The sequence below is a fragment of the Tauraco erythrolophus genome, chromosome 6, assembly GCF_009769465.1.
Source record: "Tauraco erythrolophus isolate bTauEry1 chromosome 6, bTauEry1.pri, whole genome shotgun sequence".
In the NCBI taxonomy this organism is placed as follows: domain Eukaryota; kingdom Metazoa; phylum Chordata; class Aves; order Musophagiformes; family Musophagidae; genus Tauraco; species Tauraco erythrolophus.
Window position 1 is genome coordinate 63,983,709 of NC_141470.1, and position 23,677 is coordinate 64,007,385.

Sequence of the window (23,677 nt, forward strand, 5' to 3'; positions counted from 1 at the left end):
CGTATTTAAAAAGTTGTTCTGCTATCATCAAGCCTTTCAATGGTTTACTTTCATGGTTCAGGAATCTCTTCAGACTTTGCTAAAACTATAGGCTCCTCTGTACCTGCAGTAGTTGTTGCCTTTGGGGCAGATTTGAAGAGATCAGTATTTTTGTTAGTGTACAGTATAGCACTTCCAGGTACTTGAAAATTTAGTTGTGGTAAATTCTGTTCCATTGTTTTCATAAATATTAGCTTTGGGTTTTTTTTTTTTTTTAATTTTCAGTTACTAGAAAACTAAGAAAACATTTTTTTCTGTATGTGTAGGTTATTTTCTTTTCATTGAGGGTTGAGAAAAGAAATCTTCACTTGGTTGTATCTCCAGGAATATTAGATTGACTATCTTTTTCTTCCTCCAACAAGATTAGTTCAGTTCTTGCTGAAGATGTCACGATAGTTCGAGAAACTGGAACATTAGATGAAGCCTCATCAATTTCAACTTTTCCAACCTCTGTTGTTTCTTTAGGTGAAAAGCTTTCTTGTGCATCAAAAAATACATCAGGTTTATCTGATGGGCTATCCTCATCTGAGATTCCTCTCTCTTTGTGACCCGCCCCTTCTTTGTCAGCAGTCTTAGCCTTTTTGGAAGGAGATGTGAAACCAAGCTTGGGGAATCTAAACCATCCAGTTTTTTCAGTTTGCTTAGAAGAATCATTATCTGATAAGTCAGCAGGTTTCACATCTTCTGAAACTGATTTTTTTACTTCTGTTTTTGAATCTGTGCTTGTTTCATCACCAGAAGATGAAAAGCCAATACTTGGAAGCCAAAATTTGAATCTTCCAGGAGATCTTTTACTATCAGTCTTTTCTTTTTCATTGCTTATGTCTTTTTCTTCATCTTCTAGTGCTTCAGATACGTCCTCATCTTTAGAGAGAGGACCTGCAGTTACTACCTCTGGTGACTTATCAGGCTGACTCTCTTCAGGTTTGTCGGAAGGCTTTACTTCAACAGCAAATGTTTTTAACTTTGGCAAACTTACTTCTCCACAACATTCTTCAGTCTTACTGTGTGGTTTGTCAGATAGTTTAAGCTCAGATCTGCCAGTCCTCTGTGCTGCTACTCCGAAGCTTTCATCAGCACATTTAGGTTTGCTCACTGATACATCTTCTGTCGAAGGTGACTGCTGGACTAGCACTTCTAAGTTGCTATGCGATTCAGGTAACTTCACCTTGAGCAATGAGAATCCCAAAGCAGCAGTTTTGACTTCTGATGAGAGAATCTCTGATTCTTTCAGTATTTCAGTAGCGTAAATCTCACACCTTTCAATAGCAACGTGTTCAGGTTCTACTTTCTCACTCACTTCTTGGCCCTCTACATATGACCAGTGAATGTCTTGTCCTGCGCTTGAAAGGGACGACTCTATGGTGGTAGTCATCTGTGCTGTTTTAATGTCAGGTTCAGTCAGTGTTAGAATTTTGCTTTTTGCTTTTTGAAGACCACCCTGTAGAGCCTCTGGTGTTTCTTCAGGGACAGCAGAGCTTGCTTGCAGTTGCACTACTTCAATGTCAGTGCTAGATCCCTTTGGATCTGTTACCACTCTTGACACTGAAACATCAGCTTCAGTTGGGAGAGATTTGAAAGTGAATCTTGGTATTTTTAGTTTGGGAATTTTAATATGTACTTCTGGGACAACTTGTGATTTTTCCACTGTTTCCACTGTTATTCTGGTAGACGCTCCCATATGATCTAGAGCTGGACTTTCCAGGCTGATGGATCCCTCTGATTTTTCAAATGGCATTTCTGCAGTGCCTATTTCAGTTTTAGATACTGACGCAGCTTCTAAATTTGGCAAATTGATATCATCTTCAAAACCCTTTACTTCTGAATGCAACACTCCAAACTTTGGAATCTCAAACTTGTATGTTTTAATTTTACTTGTTTCTGCTCTGTCTTCTACTTGCACTTCCGCCACTGCACATGTGTCCTTTTCAACACTTTTCACTTGAAATTTCGTGTCAGGATCTACTCTAGCAATTTTAACACCCATTTTCACTGTTGGGACTTCTACTTTTAGATCTTCCAGCTTAGCTGTAACATAAACACCATCCTCTGATCCCTTTGTTGTAGACCATTCACACATAGGCCTTTCTAATTGGCTTCCTTCACTGTCTTTTTCTATAATTCTCATCTCACCCTTTATCTTTCCTTTTTTAATTACTGCCTCTTGATTTTGAACATCTAGCTCTTCCTTTGGAATATTAGTATCTGTTTTCTCCTGTGTTGCATCCAAAGTGATTTCAGCTGATGATGGTTTACATCCTGCTCCTGAAGTCTCTAATTTAGTGGAACTTTCTACCTTTGGGACTTCTGTATCCTGTGATTTGACTTGATACTCTTCAAGAGTCAGAGTATGTGTAGGAAACCTGTTTGTTAAACTGTTGTCTTTGTCAATTTCTGAAGCACTTAGGTATGATTTAGACAACTCTGCTGAAGACACTGTGAATTCGGAAGTATGCATTTTTTGTCCTTCAGCACTGTGCTTAACTATGTCTGCGTAAGTTTCAGTTTTTGGAATATTCACTCTACTATCTGTTCTTTCTGTGGATAATGAAATGTCTCCTCCCATCTTTGGCAAGCTAACCTCAGAACTCTTCACAGAATCTCCTAATTTTGGAATCCCTTCTTTTCCAATAGTAATTTCAGCAACTGCGTGTGGTAGTGAGAAGGTATTTTCAGGACTACTTGTTTCAGTTTGTACTTTTGCAGAGGGAATGCCTGCCTCACCTTTTTCCATGCTTCTTTCAACATCAGCATCACCTTTTTTTCCCTTTAAGGATGTCCTGCCAAATGCAGGTATTTTGAATTTTGGCATTTTAAACCATCCCTGATGTTCTTCAGTCTGAATTTCTTCAGCTTTTATTTCATGTTCTTCTTTTAATTTGACTTCTTTCTCTTCAAGGCTTTCAATAGCTCCCTCTCTCATTGGTTTAGGCACTGACTGGGGGCTTATGTCTACCTCTGGAGCTTCAATGCCAGTTGTCAGAACTTGAGGCGTTTTCATCTTACAAGCATAAGCACCTACTCCAGGATCTGATACATCAGATGTAAGTTCTGATGCTGGAACTTCCACAGCAACGTCAGCAATTTTGTGTGTCATTTTTAGCTGGGGTAGTTCAGCTTCTATTTTTGGAGCACTGATCTCTGTCTCTGAGCCTTTCCCTTTTGTTAAGGAGATTCCAAACCTTGGTTTCTGGAATTTGGGCATTTTAATCTTCCCTTCAGGACCTTCCAACTTCATCTTTCTTCCATCCACAACTGATGATCTTTCTGTTACTATTTCAGGACTCCTCAGTTCAATTGAAGCTTCTCCTTTGGGGAACTTAATACCTGTTTTTTGAATGGTATCTTCATCGGTAGAACTTGATTTTAGGACAACCTGCTGAAAACTCTCCTCTGAGGGAGGCAGAGCAGCGCCAGTCTTTGCTGAGCTGACTCCCATACGAGTTTGGGAAGCTCCAGTTTCTATTCTGGAAAGCTCCAGAGTGGGAATCTTAACATCAGCCAGTTTTATGCTTATTTGTGCCCCTTCTGTCCTTTTGGAATGACTTCTTTCTATATCAGGTATCTGTACTAAATCATCACCCTCTTCCTCTGTTTTAGGAATAGTAGCATCAGATTCAACTTTTGGTGAATGCGTCTGAGATTTGGGAACCTTGATCTTGGAGAGTGAAATTTTAGGCATGACAAGTTGAGGCTTTTTAATTGGACTTTTTTGTTCAACATTTCCTGCAAATATGTCCAGATCAAGTGCTGGTCCAGTAGCTTGATCATCAGGTACAGTTCCTCTCACTTCTGTGTCTATTCTGCCTGACGTTACAGCAGGTTTATGATCTTCTAGATTTGCTCCAGAATCTGATTTAACACTTGCTTCCTTCTTTGGTGACCAACTGAAGGATGGCAGCTTGAATTTTGGCAATTTGAAATGTCCTTCTTTCTCTTCTTCATCTCCGTCTTGCTTTATTTCCCCTTTGAATTTTAGTGCTGCATCTGAATCCCGAATATCGCTGTCTGTTTTTGAAATAGAAGTGTCAGCCGATGGGAGGTGGACATCAGCCTCTGATGCCTTGTTGTCAGCTTTGGTCATTTTGACTTTAGGGCTGTAAGTTTCTGTTTCTGTACCACATTCCACCTCCAAATTTGGTGCTTCAACAGCAATGTCAGCTATTTCAACTGTTGCTTTTAGTTGGGGAACCTTGACTTCTGATTTGGATTGGCCGACCTCCTTTTCTGAACCTTTCCCTTTAGAATGTGTAATTCCAAACTTTGGCATTTGGAATTTAGACATTTTTGTTTTCCCTTCAGGTCCTTCAATTTTTATTTCTACATCACCCACAGCAATTTCACTTGATGTTCTTTCAACACTTGTGTCAGGACTCTTCACCTCGAGGGAGACTTCAGTTGCCATCTTAATATCTGAGGTTGAGAGGCTGGCATTACCATCAGCTGATTTCAATGTCAGGTCATCTTCTTCACGTGTAGGAAGTATGGTCTCACCTGTAGGCATGCTAATATCCATCTCTATTTGGGGAGCTTTGACTTCTGGTTTGGAAAATTCCAAAGTCGGGACTGTAACATTTGGCCCTTTTATACCAATTCCTGACCCTTTTCCGTCACTCCCTTTCTCAGATTTCTGCACTGAAATGGCTTCTTTTTCTTGTTTGGGACCACAGACCTCAGTTTCCAGGATGGGCAGACAGACTTGGGCTTTCTGACCCTTCATTTTAGGGAATGAGATCTTTGGCATGACAAATTGGGACTTCTTGTTTCTGCCCTTTTCACCGTCTTTTTCTGTTGATGTATCCAATTCCGCATGAAGGTATTGATTATCAGGGGTAGGAAATGTTAATTCAGATTCTGTGTCTCCAGATAAAGTAGATGAGGTGGGTTCTGCCAGATATCCCTCAACTTCAGGAGGAATAATAGATTCTTTCTTTGGTGACCAACTAAATGAAGGGAATTTGAATTTTGATGTTTTAAGTCTGTTTTCTTTCTCCTCAGTGTCCTTCTCTCCTGAAACTAATTCCTGTTCTGCCTTGCACTCTAGATCTGGGCCATGGATTTCAACTTCTGATTTTGGCATGGTAACTTCCATTGATGGGAGACTGACATCCAACTTTGGCGCATCCAGAACAATATCAGGTGAAGGCTTGTGCATCTTTACACCTAATTCAGCATCAGAGATATGAGTTGGTTTTTCAATATCAGTATCAGTCGTATCAGATATTATCCTTCCCTTGGAAATTTCGGATTCCACTTTGGAACCAACATCACTTTCTGATTGTTTGCCCTTAGACCAAGAAATTCCAAATTTTGGTTTTCGGAACTTAGGAATTTTAACAATAAACTCTGAGTCAACCACGGGTATTTCAGCAGTTGGTGTTTTCCCTCCTGGCTTAAAAATTCCTTGCTCTGAAGAATCATCTTCCGTTAAAATTTCAAAATCTGTTACTGAAAGATTCTCATCAGCAAGAGATGATACTTTTGATTTAGATTCTGCAAGATTCATTTGGTATTTAGTAAGAGTAATATCCCCTTTCGGTAATGGGGAATCCTGTTCAATTTTAGAAGATCCAATATCAACTTTGGAGAAACCCAAGCTAGGAATTCTGAATTTACTACTTTTAGAGCCACTGTCAGCTTTACTGTAAGGAAAAGGTTTAGATCCTACACTGCCTGAAAGAACAACAGGACTTTCCTCTGTTACTGAGTAACAAGAAGTTTCTGACAAAGAAACTTCAACATTGGACTTTTTCTGTGCCTGAGGTTTAGAACTTATAGAAAGCGAAACCTTAGGCATTCTAAATAGAGAACTTCTAGCTTTACCGATATCATCATCTTTTTCAAATTCCAAAGCAGGCTCTTGGATCTCGGCCGCAGGCAGGGTCATGTCGACTTCGGTGGTTCCCGAGGGCACCACCACTTGGGGCTCCTTGAGGCTGACGTCCACATCGGCGGCCACGGTGCCCTTGGCCTCTCTGCTGCTGGACCAGCCAAAGGAGGGCATGCCGAACTTGGGCATCTTGAACTTGCCGTCCTTGGTCTTCGCGGCCTCCTTCTCTGGGGCTTTTGCTTCCCCTTCGAGGGCGAGGGCCGCCTCGGGCGCCTGCAGGTCGACGCTGGCCTTTGGAAGGGTGACGTCGACGGACGGAAGGGTGACGTCGACGGACGGGAGGCTGACGTCCACCTTGGGAGCTTTGATGTCAGCTTTGGGCATTTTGAGGGAGGGCTTCTCCACCTTCCAGGTGGCCCCTTCGGTTTTGGCGCCAGGGACGTCGGCTTTGAGGTCCAGCGTGGGGCCCTCCGCTGCGGCCGTCACGGTGGTGGAGGGGAGGTCAGCCTCTGCGGTGGGCAGGCTGACGTCGCCCTCCAGCCCTTTCACCTTGGGAGGTGACACTCCGAATTTGGGCTTGTCGAACTTGGGCATCTTAAGCTTCCCTTTGAGGCCGGCGGCTTCCAGCTCGGCTCCGTCCAGCGAGCCTTCGCCAGAGGGGACTTTGAGGTCTACCTCGGGCGCCTGGAGCTCGAGGGAGCCTTCGACGGAGGGCACCTTGATGTCGGGGGCGGCGATGCTGATGGCGCCGGCCTTGAGGTCTGCCTCTGGGAGGCTGGCGTCGACTTTGTGCAGGCTGACGTCCGCGTCCAGTTTGGGAGCCTTGACGGTCGGCTTGGAGAAGACCACGCTGGGCACCTTGACTTTGGGCATGTGTATTTTCATGCCACCGCCCTCAACTTTGCCAGCAGCCAGCTCCAGACCACCTTCGGCCTCGGGGCCCTGCAGGGCGAGTTCGCCCTCCGGGACCTCGGCCTGGGCTTTGGGCAGCGAGACCTCCGCCTTTGGCAGGCTGACCTGCACGTGGGGAGCTTTGACTTTGGGCAGCTTGACGCTGGGCATCTTGACGTCGGGCATCTTGAATCGACCTTTCTCGCCGTCTCCTCCGGCGGCCGTCTCGACGGTCACCTCCACGCCGGGCGCTTGGATCTCGGTGGTGGGCAGGGTCACGTCGACGTCGGCGGTTCCCGAGGGCACCGCCACTTGGGGCTCCTTGAGGCTGACATCCGCATCGGCGGCCACGGTGCCCTTGGCCTCTCTGCTGCTGGACCAGCCAAAGGAGGGCATGCCGAACTTGGGCATCTTGAACTTGCCGTCCTTGGTCTTCGCGGCCTCCTTCTCTGGGGCTTTTGCTTCCCCTTCGAGGGCGAGGGCCGCCTCAGGCGCCTGCAGGTCGACGCTGGCCTTTGGAAGGGTGACGTCGACGGACGGAAGGGTGACGTCGACGGACGGGAGGCTGACGTCCACCTTGGGAGCTTTGATGTCAGCTTTGGGCATTTTGAGGGAGGGCTTCTCCACCTTCCAGGTGGCCCCTTCGGTTTTGGCGCCAGGGACGTCGGCTTTGAGGTCCAGCGTGGGGCCCTCCGCTGCGGCCGTCACGGTGGTGGAGGGGAGGTCAGCCTCTGCGGTGGGCAGGCTGACGTCGCCCTCCAGCCCTTTCACCTTGGGAGGTGACACTCCGAATTTGGGCTTGTCGAACTTGGGCATCTTAAGCTTCCCTTTGAGGCTGGCGGCTTCCAGCTCGGCTCCGTCCAGCGAGCCTTCGCCAGAGGGGACTTTGAGGTCTACCTCGGGCGCCTGGAGCTCGAGGGAGCCTTCGACGGAGGGCACCTTGATGTCGGGGGCGGCGATGCTGATGGCGCCGGCCTTGAGGTCTGCCTCTGGGAGGCTGGCGTCGACTTTGTGCAGGCTGACGTCCGCGTCCAGTTTGGGAGCCTTGACGGTCGGCTTGGAGAAGACCACGCTGGGCACCTTGACTTTGGGCATGTGTATTTTCATGCCACCGCCCTCAACTTTGCCAGCAGCCAGCTCCAGACCACCTTCGGCCTCGGGGCCCTGCAGGGCGAGTTCGCCCTCCGGGACCTCGGCCTGGGCTTTGGGCAGCGAGACCTCCGCCTTTGGCAGGCTGACCTGCACGTGGGGAGCTTTGACTTTGGGCAGCTTGACGCTGGGCATCTTGACGTCGGGCATCTTGAATCGACCTTTCTCGCCGTCTCCTCCGGCGGCCGTCTCGACGGTCACCTCCACGCCGGGCGCTTGGATCTCGGTGGTGGGCAGGGTCACGTCGACGTCGGCGGTTCCCGAGGGCACCGCCACTTGGGGCTCCTTGAGGCTGACGTCCGCATCGGCGGCCACGGTGCCCTTGGCCTCTCTGCTGCTGGACCAGCCAAAGGAGGGCATGCCGAACTTGGGCATCTTGAACTTGCCGTCCTTGGTCTTCGCGGCCTCCTTCTCTGGGGCTTTTGCTTCCCCTTCGAGGGCGAGGGCCGCCTCAGGCGCCTGCAGGTCGACGCTGGCCTTTGGAAGGGTGACGTCGACGGACGGAAGGGTGACGTCGACGGACGGGAGGCTGACGTCCACCTTGGGAGCTTTGATGTCAGCTTTGGGCATTTTGAGGGAGGGCTTCTCCACCTTCCAGGTGGCCCCTTCGGTTTTGGCGCCAGGGACGTCGGCTTTGAGGTCCAGCGTGGGGCCCTCCGCTGCGGCCGTCACGGTGGTGGAGGGGAGGTCAGCCTCTGCTGTGGGCAGGCTGACGTCGCCCTCCAGCCCTTTCACCTTGGGAGGTGACACTCCGAATTTGGGCTTGTCGAACTTGGGCATCTTAAGCTTCCCTTTGAGGCCGGCGGCTTCCAGCTCGGCTCCGTCCAGCGAGCCTTCGCCAGAGGGGACTTTGAGGTCTACCTCGGGCGCCTGGAGCTCGAGGGAGCCTTCGACGGAGGGCACCTTGATGTCGGGGGCGGCGATGCTGATGGCGCCGGCCTTGAGGTCTGCTTCTGGGAGGCTGGCGTCGACTTTGTGCAGGCTGACGTCCGCGTCCAGTTTGGGAGCCTTGACGGTCGGCTTGGAGAAGACCACGCTGGGCACCTTGACTTTGGGCATGTGTATTTTCATGCCTCCGCCCTCAACTTTGCCAGCAGCCCGCTCCAGACCACCTTCGGCCTCGGGGCCCTGCAGGGCGAGTTCGCCCTCCGGGACCTCGGCCTGGGCTTTGGGCAGCGAGACCTCCGCCTTTGGCAGGCTGACCTGCACGTGGGGAGCTTTGACTTTGGGCAGCTTGACGCTGGGCATCTTGACGTCGGGCATCTTGAATCGACCTTTCTCGCCGTCTCCTCCGGCGGCCGTCTCGACGGTCACCTCCACGCCAGGCGCTTGGATCTCGGTGGTGGGCAGGGTCACGTCGACGTCGGCGGTTCCCGAGGGCACCGCCACTTGGGGCTCCTTGAGGCTGACGTCCGCATCGGCGGCCACGGTGCCCTTGGCCTCTCTGCTGCTGGACCAGCCAAAGGAGGGCATGCCGAACTTGGGCATCTTGAACTTGCCGTCCTTGGTCTTCGCGGCCTCCTTCTCTGGGGCTTTTGCTTCCCCTTCGAGGGCGAGGGCCGCCTCGGGCGCCTGCAGGTCGACGCTGGCCTTTGGAAGGGTGACGTCGACGGACGGAAGGGTGACGTCGACGGACGGGAGGCTGACGTCCACCTTGGGAGCTTTGATGTCAGCTTTGGGCATTTTGAGGGAGGGCTTCTCCACCTTCCAGGTGGCCCCTTCGGTTTTGGCGCCAGGGACGTCGGCTTTGAGGTCCAGCGTGGGGCCCTCCGCTGCGGCCGTCACGGTGGTGGAGGGGAGGTCAGCCTCTGCGGTGGGCAGGCTGACGTCGCCCTCCAGCCCTTTCACCTTGGGAGGTGACACTCCGAATTTGGGCTTGTCGAACTTGGGCATCTTAAGCTTCCCTTTGAGGCCGGCGGCTTCCAGCTCGGCTCCGTCCAGCGAGCCTTCGCCAGAGGGGACTTTGAGGTCTACCTCGGGCGCCTGGAGCTCGAGGGAGCCTTCGACGGAGGGCACCTTGATGTCGGGGGCGGCGATGCTGATGGCGCCGGCCTTGAGGTCTGCCTCTGGGAGGCTGGCGTCGACTTTGTGCAGGCTGACGTCCGCGTCCAGTTTGGGAGCCTTGACGGTCGGCTTGGAGAAGACCACGCTGGGCACCTTGACTTTGGGCATGTGTATTTTCATGCCACCGCCCTCAACTTTGCCAGCAGCCAGCTCCAGACCACCTTCGGCCTCGGGGCCCTGCAGGGCGAGTTCGCCCTCCGGGACCTCGGCCTGGGCTTTGGGCAGCGAGACCTCCGCCTTTGGCAGGCTGACCTGCACGTGGGGAGCTTTGACTTTGGGCAGCTTGACGCTGGGCATCTTGACGTCGGGCATCTTGAATCGACCTTTCTCGCCGTCTCCTCCGGCGGCCGTCTCGACGGTCACCTCCACGCCGGGCGCTTGGATCTCGGTGGTGGGCAGGGTCACGTCGACGTCGGCGGTTCCCGAGGGCACCGCCACTTGGGGCTCCTTGAGGCTGACGTCCGCATCGGCGGCCACGGTGCCCTTGGCCTCTCTGCTGCTGGACCAGCCAAAGGAGGGCATGCCGAACTTGGGCATCTTGAACTTGCCGTCCTTGGTCTTCGCGGCCTCCTTCTCTGGGGCTTTTGCTTCCCCTTCGAGGGCGAGGGCCGCCTCGGGCGCCTGCAGGTCGACGCTGGCCTTTGGAAGGGTGACGTCGACGGACGGAAGGGTGACGTCGACGGACGGGAGGCTGACGTCCACCTTGGGAGCTTTGATGTCAGCTTTGGGCATTTTGAGGGAGGGCTTCTCCACCTTCCAGGTGGCCCCTTCGGTTTTGGCGCCAGGGACGTCGGCTTTGAGGTCCAGCGTGGGGCCCTCCGCTGCGGCCGTCACGGTGGTGGAGGGGAGGTCAGCCTCTGCGGTGGGCAGGCTGACGTCGCCCTCCAGCCCTTTCACCTTGGGAGGTGACACTCCGAATTTGGGCTTGTCGAACTTGGGCATCTTAAGCTTCCCTTTGAGGCTGGCGGCTTCCAGCTCGGCTCCGTCCAGCGAGCCTTCGCCAGAGGGGACTTTGAGGTCTACCTCGGGCGCCTGGAGCTCGAGGGAGCCTTCGACGGAGGGCACCTTGATGTCGGGGGCGGCGATGCTGATGGCGCCGGCCTTGAGGTCTGCTTCTGGGAGGCTGGCGTCGACTTTGTGCAGGCTGACGTCCGCGTCCAGTTTGGGAGCCTTGACGGTCGGCTTGGAGAAGACCACGCTGGGCACCTTGACTTTGGGCATGTGTATTTTCATGCCTCCGCCCTCAACTTTGCCAGCAGCCAGCTCCAGACCACCTTCGGCCTCGGGGCCCTGCAGGGCGAGTTCGCCCTCCGGGACCTCGGCCTGGGCTTTGGGCAGCGAGACCTCCGCCTTTGGCAGGCTGACCTGCACGTGGGGAGCTTTGACTTTGGGCAGCTTGACGCTGGGCATCTTGACGTCGGGCATCTTGAATCGACCTTTCTCGCCGTCTCCTCCGGCGGCCGTCTCGACGGTCACCTCCACGCCGGGCGCTTGGATCTCGGTGGTGGGCAGGGTCACGTCGACGTCGGCGGTTCCCGAGGGCACCGCCACTTGGGGCTCCTTGAGGCTGACGTCCGCATCGGCGGCCACGGTGCCCTTGGCCTCTCTGCTGCTGGACCAGCCAAAGGAGGGCATGCCGAACTTGGGCATCTTGAACTTGCCGTCCTTGGTCTTCGCGGCCTCCTTCTCTGGGGCTTTTGCTTCCCCTTCGAGGGCGAGGGCCGCCTCGGGCGCCTGCAGGTCGACGCTGGCCTTTGGAAGGGTGACGTCGACGGACGGAAGGGTGACGTCGACGGACGGGAGGCTGACGTCCACCTTGGGAGCTTTGATGTCAGCTTTGGGCATTTTGAGGGAGGGCTTCTCCACCTTCCAGGTGGCCCCTTCGGTTTTGGCGCCAGGGACGTCGGCTTTGAGGTCCAGCGTGGGGCCCTCCGCTGCGGCCGTCACGGTGGTGGAGGGGAGGTCAGCCTCTGCGGTGGGCAGGCTGACGTCGCCCTCCAGCCCTTTCACCTTGGGAGGTGACACTCCGAATTTGGGCTTGTCGAACTTGGGCATCTTAAGCTTCCCTTTGAGGCCGGCGGCTTCCAGCTCGGCTCCGTCCAGCGAGCCTTCGCCAGAGGGGACTTTGAGGTCTACCTCGGGCGCCTGGAGCTCGAGGGAGCCTTCGACGGAGGGCACCTTGATGTCGGGGGCGGCGATGCTGATGGCGCCGGCCTTGAGGTCTGCCTCTGGGAGGCTGGCGTCGACTTTGTGCAGGCTGACGTCCGCGTCCAGTTTGGGAGCCTTGACGGTCGGCTTGGAGAAGACCACGCTGGGCACCTTGACTTTGGGCATGTGTATTTTCATGCCACCGCCCTCAACTTTGCCAGCAGCCAGCTCCAGACCACCTTCGGCCTCGGGGCCCTGCAGGGCGAGTTCGCCCTCCGGGACCTCGGCCTGGGCTTTGGGCAGCGAGACCTCCGCCTTTGGCAGGCTGACCTGCACGTGGGGAGCTTTGACTTTGGGCAGCTTGACGCTGGGCATCTTGACGTCGGGCATCTTGAATCGACCTTTCTCGCCGTCTCCTCCGGCGGCCGTCTCGACGGTCACCTCCATGCCGGGCGCTTGGATCTCGGTGGTGGGCAGGGTCACGTCGACGTCGGCGGTTCCCGAGGGCACCGCCACTTGGGGCTCCTTGAGGCTGACGTCCGCATCGGCGGCCACGGTGCCCTTGGCCTCTCTGCTGCTGGACCAGCCAAAGGAGGGCATGCCGAACTTGGGCATCTTGAACTTGCCGTCCTTGGTCTTCGCGGCCTCCTTCTCTGGGGCTTTTGCTTCCCCTTCGAGGGCGAGGGCCGCCTCGGGCGCCTGCAGGTCGACGCTGGCCTTTGGAAGGGTGACGTCGACGGACGGAAGGGTGACGTCGACGGACGGGAGGCTGACGTCCACCTTGGGAGCTTTGATGTCAGCTTTGGGCATTTTGAGGGAGGGCTTCTCCACCTTCCAGGTGGCCCCTTCGGTTTTGGCGCCAGGGACGTCGGCTTTGAGGTCCAGCGTGGGGCCCTCCGCTGCGGCCGTCACGGTGGTGGAGGGGAGGTCAGCCTCTGCGGTGGGCAGGCTGACGTCGCCCTCCAGCCCTTTCACCTTGGGAGGTGACACTCCGAATTTGGGCTTGTCGAACTTGGGCATCTTAAGCTTCCCTTTGAGGCCGGCGGCTTCCAGCTCGGCTCCGTCCAGCGAGCCTTCGCCAGAGGGGACTTTGAGGTCTACCTCGGGCGCCTGGAGCTCGAGGGAGCCTTCGACGGAGGGCACCTTGATGTCGGGGGCGGCGATGCTGATGGCGCCGGCCTTGAGGTCTGCCTCTGGGAGGCTGGCGTCGACTTTGTGCAGGCTGACGTCCGCGTCCAGTTTGGGAGCCTTGACGGTCGGCTTGGAGAAGACCACGCTGGGCACCTTGACTTTGGGCATGTGTATTTTCATGCCACCGCCCTCAACTTTGCCAGCAGCCAGCTCCAGACCACCTTCGGCCTCGGGGCCCTGCAGGGCGAGTTCGCCCTCCGGGACCTCGGCCTGGGCTTTGGGCAGCGAGACCTCCGCCTTTGGCAGGCTGACCTGCACGTGGGGAGCTTTGACTTTGGGCAGCTTGACGCTGGGCATCTTGACGTCGGGCATCTTGAATCGACCTTTCTCGCCGTCTCCTCCGGCGGCCGTCTCGACGGTCACCTCCACGCCGGGCGCTTGGATCTCGGTGGTGGGCAGGGTCACGTCGACGTCGGCGGTTCCCGAGGGCACCGCCACTTGGGGCTCCTTGAGGCTGACGTCCGCATCGGCGGCCACGGTGCCCTTGGCCTCTCTGCTGCTGGACCAGCCAAAGGAGGGCATGCCGAACTTGGGCATCTTGAACTTGCCGTCCTTGGTCTTCGCGGCCTCCTTCTCTGGGGCTTTTGCTTCCCCTTCGAGGGCGAGGGCCGCCTCGGGCGCCTGCAGGTCGACGCTGGCCTTTGGAAGGGTGACGTCGACGGACGGAAGGGTGACGTCGACGGACGGGAGGCTGACGTCCACCTTGGGAGCTTTGATGTCAGCTTTGGGCATTTTGAGGGAGGGCTTCTCCACCTTCCAGGTGGCCCCTTCGGTTTTGGCGCCAGGGACGTCGGCTTTGAGGTCCAGCGTGGGGCCCTCCGCTGCGGCCGTCACGGTGGTGGAGGGGAGGTCAGCCTCTGCGGTGGGCAGGCTGACGTCGCCCTCCAGCCCTTTCACCTTGGGAGGTGACACTCCGAATTTGGGCTTGTCGAACTTGGGCATCTTAAGCTTCCCTTTGAGGCCGGCGGCTTCCAGCTCGGCTCCGTCCAGCGAGCCTTCGCCAGAGGGGACTTTGAGGTCTACCTCGGGCGCCTGGAGCTCGAGGGAGCCTTCGACGGAGGGCACCTTGATGTCGGGGGCGGCGATGCTGATGGCGCCAGCCTTGAGGTCTGCCTCTGGGAGGCTGGCGTCGACTTTGTGCAGGCTGACGTCCGCGTCCAGTTTGGGAGCCTTGACGGTCGGCTTGGAGAAGACCACGCTGGGCACCTTGACTTTGGGCATGTGTATTTTCATGCCACCGCCCTCAACTTTGCCAGCAGCCAGCTCCAGACCACCTTCGGCCTCGGGGCCCTGCAGGGCGAGTTCGCCCTCCGGGACCTCGGCCTGGGCTTTGGGCAGCGAGACCTCCGCCTTTGGCAGGCTGACCTGCACGTGGGGAGCTTTGACTTTGGGCAGCTTGACGCTGGGCATCTTGACGTCGGGCATCTTGAATCGACCTTTCTCGCCGTCTCCTCCGGCGGCCGTCTCGACGGTCACCTCCACGCCGGGCGCTTGGATCTCGGTGGTGGGCAGGGTCACGTCGACGTCGGCGGTTCCCGAGGGCACCGCCACTTGGGGCTCCTTGAGGCTGACGTCCGCATCGGCGGCCACGGTGCCCTTGGCCTCTCTGCTGCTGGACCAGCCAAAGGAGGGCATGCCGAACTTGGGCATCTTGAACTTGCCGTCCTTGGTCTTCGCGGCCTCCTTCTCTGGGGCTTTTGCTTCCCCTTCGAGGGCGAGGGCCGCCTCGGGCGCCTGCAGGTCGACGCTGGCCTTTGGAAGGGTGACGTCGACGGACGGAAGGGTGACGTCGACGGACGGGAGGCTGACGTCCACCTTGGGAGCTTTGATGTCAGCTTTGGGCATTTTGAGGGAGGGCTTCTCCACCTTCCAGGTGGCCCCTTCGGTTTTGGCGCCAGGGACGTCGGCTTTGAGGTCCAGCGTGGGGCCCTCCGCTGCGGCCGTCACGGTGGTGGAGGGGAGGTCAGCCTCTGCGGTGGGCAGGCTGACGTCGCCCTCCAGCCCTTTCACCTTGGGAGGTGACACTCCGAATTTGGGCTTGTCGAACTTGGGCATCTTAAGCTTCCCTTTGAGGCCGGCGGCTTCCAGCTCGGCTCCGTCCAGCGAGCCTTCGCCAGAGGGGACTTTGAGGTCTACCTCGGGCGCCTGGAGCTCGAGGGAGCCTTCGACGGAGGGCACCTTGATGTCGGGGGCGGCGATGCTGATGGCGCCGGCCTTGAGGTCTGCCTCTGGGAGGCTGGCGTCGACTTTGTGCAGGCTGACGTCCGCGTCCAGTTTGGGAGCCTTGACGGTCGGCTTGGAGAAGACCACGCTGGGCACCTTGACTTTGGGCATGTGTATTTTCATGCCACCGCCCTCAACTTTGCCAGCAGCCAGCTCCAGACCACCTTCGGCCTCGGGGCCCTGCAGGGCGAGTTCGCCCTCCGGGACCTCGGCCTGGGCTTTGGGCAGCGAGACCTCCGCCTTTGGCAGGCTGACCTGCACGTGGGGAGCTTTGACTTTGGGCAGCTTGACGCTGGGCATCTTGACGTCGGGCATCTTGAATCGACCTTTCTCGCCGTCTCCTCCGGCGGCCGTCTCGACGGTCACCTCCACGCCGGGCGCTTGGATCTCGGTGGTGGGCAGGGTCACGTCGACGTCGGCGGTTCCCGAGGGCACCGCCACTTGGGGCTCCTTGAGGCTGACGTCCGCATCGGCGGCCACGGTGCCCTTGGCCTCTCTGCTGCTGGACCAGCCAAAGGAGGGCATGCCGAACTTGGGCATCTTGAACTTGCCGTCCTTGGTCTTCGCGGCCTCCTTCTCTGGGGCTTTTGCTTCCCCTTCGAGGGCGAGGGCCGCCTCGGGCGCCTGCAGGTCGACGCTGGCCTTTGGAAGGGTGACGTCGACGGACGGAAGGGTGACGTCGACGGACGGGAGGCTGACGTCCACCTTGGGAGCTTTGATGTCAGCTTTGGGCATTTTGAGGGAGGGCTTCTCCACCTTCCAGGTGGCCCCTTCGGTTTTGGCGCCAGGGACGTCGGCTTTGAGGTCCAGCGTGGGGCCCTCCGCTGCGGCCGTCACGGTGGTGGAGGGGAGGTCAGCCTCTGCGGTGGGCAGGCTGACGTCGCCCTCCAGCCCTTTCACCTTGGGAGGTGACACTCCGAATTTGGGCTTGTCGAACTTGGGCATCTTAAGCTTCCCTTTGAGGCCGGCGGCTTCCAGCTCGGCTCCGTCCAGCGAGCCTTCGCCAGAGGGGACTTTGAGGTCTACCTCGGGCGCCTGGAGCTCGAGGGAGCCTTCGACGGAGGGCACCTTGATGTCGGGGGCGGCGATGCTGATGGCGCCGGCCTTGAGGTCTGCCTCTGGGAGGCTGGCGTCGACTTTGTGCAGGCTGACGTCCGCGTCCAGTTTGGGAGCCTTGACGGTCGGCTTGGAGAAGACCACGCTGGGCACCTTGACTTTGGGCATGTGTATTTTCATGCCACCGCCCTCAACTTTGCCAGCAGCCAGCTCCAGACCACCTTCGGCCTCGGGGCCCTGCAGGGCGAGTTCGCCCTCCGGGACCTCGGCCTGGGCTTTGGGCAGCGAGACCTCCGCCTTTGGCAGGCTGACCTGCACGTGGGGAGCTTTGACTTTGGGCAGCTTGACGCTGGGCATCTTGACGTCGGGCATCTTGAATCGACCTTTCTCGCCGTCTCCTCCGGCGGCCGTCTCGACGGTCACCTCCACGCCGGGCGCTTGGATCTCGGTGGTGGGCAGGGTCACGTCGACGTCGGCGGTTCCCGAGGGCACCGCCACTTGGGGCTCCTTGAGGCTGACGTCCGCATCGGCGGCCACGGTGCCCTTGGCCTCTCTGCTGCTGGACCAGCCAAAGGAGGGCATGCCGAACTTGGGCATCTTGAACTTGCCGTCCTTGGTCTTCGCGGCCTCCTTCTCTGGGGCTTTTGCTTCCCCTTCGAGGGCGAGGGCCGCCTCGGGCGCCTGCAGGTCGACGCTGGCCTTTGGAAGGGTGACGTCGACGGACGGAAGGGTGACGTCGACGGACGGGAGGCTGACGTCCACCTTGGGAGCTTTGATGTCAGCTTTGGGCATTTTGAGGGAGGGCTTCTCCACCTTCCAGGTGGCCCCTTCGGTTTTGGCGCCAGGGACGTCGGCTTTGAGGTCCAGCGTGGGGCCCTCCGCTGCGGCCGTCACGGTGGTGGAGGGGAGGTCAGCCTCTGCGGTGGGCAGGCTGACGTCGCCCTCCAGCCCTTTCACCTTGGGAGGTGACACTCCGAATTTGGGCTTGTCGAACTTGGGCATCTTAAGCTTCCCTTTGAGGCCGGCGGCTTCCAGCTCGGCTCCGTCCAGCGAGCCTTCGCCAGAGGGGACTTTGAGGTCTACCTCGGGCGCCTGGAGCTCGAGGGAGCCTTCGACGGAGGGCACCTTGATGTCGGGGGCGGCGATGCTGATGGCGCCGGCCTTGAGGTCTGCCTCTGGGAGGCTGGCGTCGACTTTGTGCAGGCTGACGTCCGCGTCCAGTTTGGGAGCCTTGACGGTCGGCTTGGAGAAGACCACGCTGGGCACCTTGACTTTGGGCATGTGTATTTTCATGCCACCGCCCTCAACTTTGCCAGCAGCCAGCTCCAGACCACCTTCGGCCTCGGGGCCCTGCAGGGCGAGTTCGCCCTCCGGGACCTCGGCCTGGGCTTTGGGCAGCGAGACCTCCGCCTTTGGCAGGCTGACCTGCACGTGGGGAGCTTTGACTTTGGGCAGCTTGACGCTGGGCATCTTGACGTCGGGCATCTTGAATCGACCTTTCTCGCCGTCTCCTCCGGCGGCCGTCTCGACGGTCACCTCCACGCCGGGCGCTTGGATCTCGGTGGTGGGCAGGGTCACGTCGACGTCGGCGGTTCCCGAGGGCACCGCCACTTGGGGCTCCTTGAGGCTGACGTCCGCATCGGCGGCCACGGTGCCCTTGGCCTCTCTGCTGCTGGACCAGCCAAAGGAGGGCATGCCGAACTTGGGCATCTTGAACTTGCCGTCCTTGGTCTTCGCGGCCTCCTTCTCTGGGGCTTTTGCTTCCCCTTTGAGGGCGAGGGCCGCCTCGGGCGCCTGCAGGTCGACGCTGGCCTTTGGAAGGGTGACGTCGACGGACGGAAGGGTGACGTCGACGGACGGGAGGCTGACGTCCACCTTGGGAGCTTTGATGTCAGCTTTGGGCATTTTGAGGGAGGGCTTCTCCACCTTCCAGGTGGCCCCTTCGGTTTTGGCGCCAGGGACGTCGGCTTTGAGGTCCAGCGTGGGGCCCTCCGCTGCGGCCGTCACGGTGGTGGAGGGGAGGTCAGCCTCTGCGGTGGGCAGGCTGACGTCGCCCTCCAGCCCTTTCACCTTGGGAGGTGACACTCCGAATTTGGGCTTGTCGAACTTGGGCATCTTAAGCTTCCCTTTGAGGCCGGCGGCTTCCAGCTCGGCTCCGTCCAGCGAGCCTTCGCCAGAGGGGACTTTGAGGTCTACCTCGGGCGCCTGGAGCTCGAGGGAGCCTTCGACGGAGGGCACCTTGATGTCGGGGGCGGCGATGCTGATGGCGCCGGCCTTGAGGTCTGCCTCTGGGAGGCTGGCGTCGACTTTGTGCAGGCTGACGTCCGCGTCCAGTTTGGGAGCCTTGACGGTCGGCTTGGAGAAGACCACGCTGGGCACCTTGACTTTGGGCATGTGTATTTTCATGCCACCGCCCTCAACTTTGCCAGCAGCCAGCTCCAGACCACCTTCGGCCTCGGGGCCCTGCAGGGCGAGTTCGCCCTCCGGGACCTCGGCCTGGGCTTTGGGCAGCGAGACCTCCGCCTTTGGCAGGCTGACCTGCACGTGGGGAGCTTTGACTTTGGGCAGCTTGACGCTGGGCATCTTGACGTCGGGCATCTTGAATCGACCTTTCTCGCCGTCTCCTCCGGCGGCCGTCTCGACGGTCACCTCCACGCCGGGCGCTTGGATCTCGGTGGTGGGCAGGGTCACGTCGACGTCGGCGGTTCCCGAGGGCACCGCCACTTGGGGCTCCTTGAGGCTGACGTCCGCATCGGCGGCCACGGTGCCCTTGGCCTCTCTGCTGCTGGACCAGCCAAAGGAGGGCATGCCGAACTTGGGCATCTTGAACTTGCCGTCCTTGGTCTTCGCGGCCTCCTTCTCTGGGGCTTTTGCTTCCCCTTCGAGGGCGAGGGCCGCCTCGGGCGCCTGCAGGTCGACGCTGGCCTTTGGAAGGGTGACGTCGACGGACGGAAGGGTGACGTCGACGGACGGGAGGCTGACGTCCACCTTGGGAGCTTTGATGTCAGCTTTGGGCATTTTGAGGGAGGGCTTCTCCACCTTCCAGGTGGCCCCTTCGGTTTTGGCGCCAGGGACGTCGGCTTTGAGGTCCAGCGTGGGGCCCTCCGCTGCGGCCGTCACGGTGGTGGAGGGGAGGTCAGCCTCTGCGGTGGGCAGGCTGACGTCGCCCTCCAGCCCTTTCACCTTGGGAGGTGACACTCCGAATTTGGGCTTGTCGAACTTGGGCATCTTAAGCTTCCCTTTGAGGCCGGCGGCTTCCAGCTCGGCTCCGTCCAGCGAGCCTTCGCCAGAGGGGACTTTGAGGTCTACCTCGGGCGCCTGGAGCTCGAGGGAGCCTTCGACGGAGGGCACCTTGATGTCGGGGGCGGCGATGCTGATGGCGCCAGCCTTGAGGTCTGCCTCTGGGAGGCTGGCGTCGACTTTGTGCAGGCTGACGTCCGCGTCCAGTTTGGGAGCCTTGACGGTCGGCTTGGAGAAGACCACGCTGGGCACCTTGACTTTGGGCATGTGTATTTTCATGCCTCCGCCCTCAACTTTGCCAGCAGCCAGCTCCAGACCACCTTCGGCCTCGGGGCCCTGCAGGGCGAGTTCGCCCTCCGGGACCTCGGCCTGGGCTTTGGGCAGCGAGACCTCCGCCTTTGGCAGGCTGACCTGCACGTGGGGAGCTTTGACTTTGGGCAGCTTGACGCTGGGCATCTTGACGTCGGGCATCTTGAATCGACCTTTCTCGCCGTCTCCTCCGGCGGCCGTCTCGACGGTCACCTCCACGCCGGGCGCTTGGATCTCGGTGGTGGGCAGGGTCACGTCGACGTCGGCGGTTCCCGAGGGCACCGCCACTTGGGGCTCCTTGAGGCTGACGTCCGCATCGGCGGCCACGGTGCCCTTGGCCTCTCTGCTGCTGGACCAGCCAAAGGAGGGCATGCCGAACTTGGGCATCTTGAACTTGCCGTCCTTGGTCTTCGCGGCCTCCTTCTCTGGGGCTTTTGCTTCCCCTTCGAGGGCGAGGGCCGCCTCGGGCGCCTGCAGGTCGACGCTGGCCTTTGGAAGGGTGACGTCGACGGACGGAAGGGTGACGTCGACGGACGGGAGGCTGACGTCCACCTTGGGAGCTTTGATGTCAGCTTTGGGCATTTTGAGGGAGGGCTTCTCCACCTTCCAGGTGGCCCCTTCGGTTTTGGCGCCAGGGACGTCGGCTTTGAGGTCCAGCGTGGGGCCCTCCGCTGCGGCCGTCACGGTGGTGGAGGGGAGGTCAGCCTCTGCGGTGGGCAGGCTGACGTCGCCCTCCAGCCCTTTCACCTTGGGAGGTGACACTCCGAATTTGGGCTTGTCGAACTTGGGCATCTTAAGCTTCCCTTTGAGGCCGGCGGCTTCCAGCTCGGCTCCGTCCAGCGAGCCTTCGCCAGAGGGGACTTTGAGGTCTACCTCGGGCGCCTGGAGCTCGAGGGAGCCTTCGACGGAGGGCACCTTGATGTCGGGGGCGGCGATGCTGATGGCGCCGGCCTTGAGGTCTGCCTCTGGGAGGCTGGCGTCGACTTTGTGCAGGCTGACGTCCGCGTCCAGTTTGGGAGCCTTGACGGTCGGCTTGGAGAAGACCACGCTGGGCACCTTGACTTTGGGCATGTGTATTTTCATGCCACCGCCCTCAACTTTGCCAGCAGCCAGCTCCAGACCACCTTCGGCCTCGGGGCCCTGCAGGGCGAGTTCGCCCTCCGGGACCTCGGCCTGGGCTTTGGGCAGCGAGACCTCCGCCTTTGGCAGGCTGACCTGCACGTGGGGAGCTTTGACTTTGGGCAGCTTGACGCTGGGCATCTTGACGTCGGGCATCTTGAATCGACCTTTCTCGCCGTCTCCTCCGGCGGCCGTCTCGACGGTCACCTCCACGCCGGGCGCTTGGATCTCGGTGGTGGGCAGGGTCACGTCGACGTCGGCGGTTCCCGAGGGCACCGCCACTTGGGGCTCCTTTAGGCTGACGTCCACATCGGCGGCCACGGTGCCCTTGGCCTCTCTGCTGCTGGACCAGCCAAAGGAGGGCATGCCGAACTTGGGCATCTTGAACTTGCCGTCCTTGGTCTTCACGGCCTCCTTCTCTGGGGCTTTTGCTTCCCCTTCGAGGGCGAGGGCCGCCTCGGGCGCCTGCAGGTCGACGCTGGCCTTTGGAAGGGTGACGTCGACGGACGGAAGGGTGACGTCGACGGACGGGAGGCTGACGTCCACCTTGGGAGCTTTGATGTCAGCTTTGGGCATTTTGAGGGAGGGCTTCTCCACCTTCCAGGTGGCCTCTTCGGTTTTGGCACCCGGGACTTCAGCTTTGAGGTGCAGCCCCATAGCTTCCTCTACCACTGTTATAGTTTTAGAAATTTTCTCTGTTTTCTTTGGTGATTTACTGAATTCCCCTTTTTTTATTTCAATATCAGTTTTGGTAATCAGTATTTCTCCTTCTGTCTTTTCCAAAGTTTTATCTGCTGCGGAAGTTTTTGTGGTTTGAGTTTTGAGACTTGGCAGATGGAGTCCTGATAGTTTTGTTATATCCTTATCGTCTACTTTTCCTTTGGATATTCTAATTTCAGTTTCAGTACTTTGAATCTGTATGTCTTCTGCTGATACACTCACCTCTGTTTTTTCACCTTCTTCTCGGGGTGGCACTTTTCCATCTCTACCAGTTACCTGACTTTCAGCATGCCCTGTCTCATCTTTTGTACTTGCCCATGTAAATGTAGGCAATTTAAACTTTGGCAGTCTGAATTTGCTTTCTTTTCCCTCTATATCCTTTTCTCCTGTCTTCATGACAACGTCCATCTTCAAGGTTTTATCACTTGTTGTCATACCATCTTCTTCTTTTTCTGACTTTTTTACAGTATCTCCTAATTCAGCTGTGCTTTCTTCTCTTGGTATTTTTATTTCAGCTTTCGGTGTTTTGGTCATTTTGAATGACGGCATTTGTATTTTCCAGGAAGAAACTTCTGATTCTGTATCAGGTATATGAGGTTTCACATCTAAATTCTTACTGTCCCCGAAACTTATATCATCTGTTTTTTCTGGTACTGAATGTGGAACATCAGTTCCTGGTTTGTTTTTTTCAGTCTCTGGCTCTTTTCTTTTGGGCATTGAAATCCCAAATTTTGTTTTCTGAATTGTTAGTATTTGTGTGTCGTCTTCTACTTGTTTTTCTCCTGTTTCCAGTGTGTCAGATGTTGTGTGTAATTCTGCTTTAGCAGTGCCTATTTCTAGACCTTTTACCTGTATGGATCCTGTTGCTGTGAGACCCATCTTGTCTACATTAATTCCACTTGCTCCTTCTGTTTTATCTGCTGTTCCTTTCTGTTTCTTTTTTCGGGATTTTGATGAGGCTTGGGATGTTTGTTTAGTTGGGCTTTCTTTCACATCAGATGTTTCTAAAGTGGGCTTTGATATCTGTGTTACAGCCGGTACTTCAGGTACAGCAAATTTTGATGTTGATTTCTTGTCTTTTTCTTTTTGAATGCTTATTTCAACTTCAGGGCATTTTTTTTCATGAAATGGAATACCATTTTTCGTATCTTCTAAGTCTTTTGTTAAAGTTTCACGTACCTCCTCTGTTTTAATTTCATAAGCAGGAGATGTGGTGTATTCAACAGTTAGTATTTCAGGATTTTCCAGGCTGATATCTTCTTTACGTATTTTTTCTCTTTCAGATAACAGTGTAGTTTTTATTTCTTTTTTTTGCTTGTCTTGTGTTTCTAGTTTGGATCTGTGCATTTTGAATCCAATGCTAGGGAACTTCAGTTTCTTTTGGCTTCCTTTTTTTTCTTTGATATGGACTTCTTGTTGAAACTGAGACTCCGTGTCTGTGCTTGTAGGGGAAACATCCTGTATAGCAGGCTCATATGCATCTGATGTACTATGAGATCTTCTGTGCCCCAGTATCTTTTTATTTTTAATTGACTGGAATTTCGGCCATGATAATCTATCTTTTTTAGGTCTTTTGCTTCTTCCTACTCTTTGGCTTACAATCAATGTTTCCCTGTCTTCTTCTGAAATGGCTTTTCCTGAAATGTGCAGTGTTTCTTCAGGAATGCTCTCACTGAGTTCTTTTTCCTGAAAGAACAA

General features: G+C 56.8%; 1 protein-coding gene across 2 annotated transcripts in view; it reads right to left on the bottom strand.

The window, feature by feature from the left end:
* Positions 1 to 343: 343 nt before the first annotated feature.
* Positions 344 to 23,677, bottom strand: part of AHNAK2 (AHNAK nucleoprotein 2) — a 79,160-nt gene continuing 55,826 nt past the window's right edge. Inside the window, exons 7-22 of one of the 2 annotated variants that reach the window (XM_086613431.1) lie at positions 21,932 to 23,665; positions 20,806 to 21,805; positions 19,673 to 20,757; positions 18,560 to 19,624; positions 18,425 to 18,511; positions 16,334 to 17,290; positions 15,221 to 16,285; positions 14,128 to 15,172; positions 13,601 to 14,079; positions 11,882 to 12,511; positions 11,747 to 11,833; positions 9,656 to 10,612; positions 8,543 to 9,607; positions 7,450 to 8,494; positions 6,317 to 7,401; positions 344 to 6,268 (exon numbers count right to left, since the gene is read on the bottom strand). In XM_086613431.1, the coding sequence (XP_086469557.1) occupies positions 344 to 6,268; positions 6,317 to 7,401; positions 7,450 to 8,494; positions 8,543 to 9,607; positions 9,656 to 10,612; positions 11,747 to 11,833; positions 11,882 to 12,511; positions 13,601 to 14,079; positions 14,128 to 15,172; positions 15,221 to 16,285; positions 16,334 to 17,290; positions 18,425 to 18,511; positions 18,560 to 19,624; positions 19,673 to 20,757; positions 20,806 to 21,805; positions 21,932 to 23,665 (19,311 nt within the window). Of the gene's footprint in view, positions 23,666 to 23,677 lie in introns of both variants that reach the window. The other variant, XM_086613430.1, reaches the window with a different exon arrangement.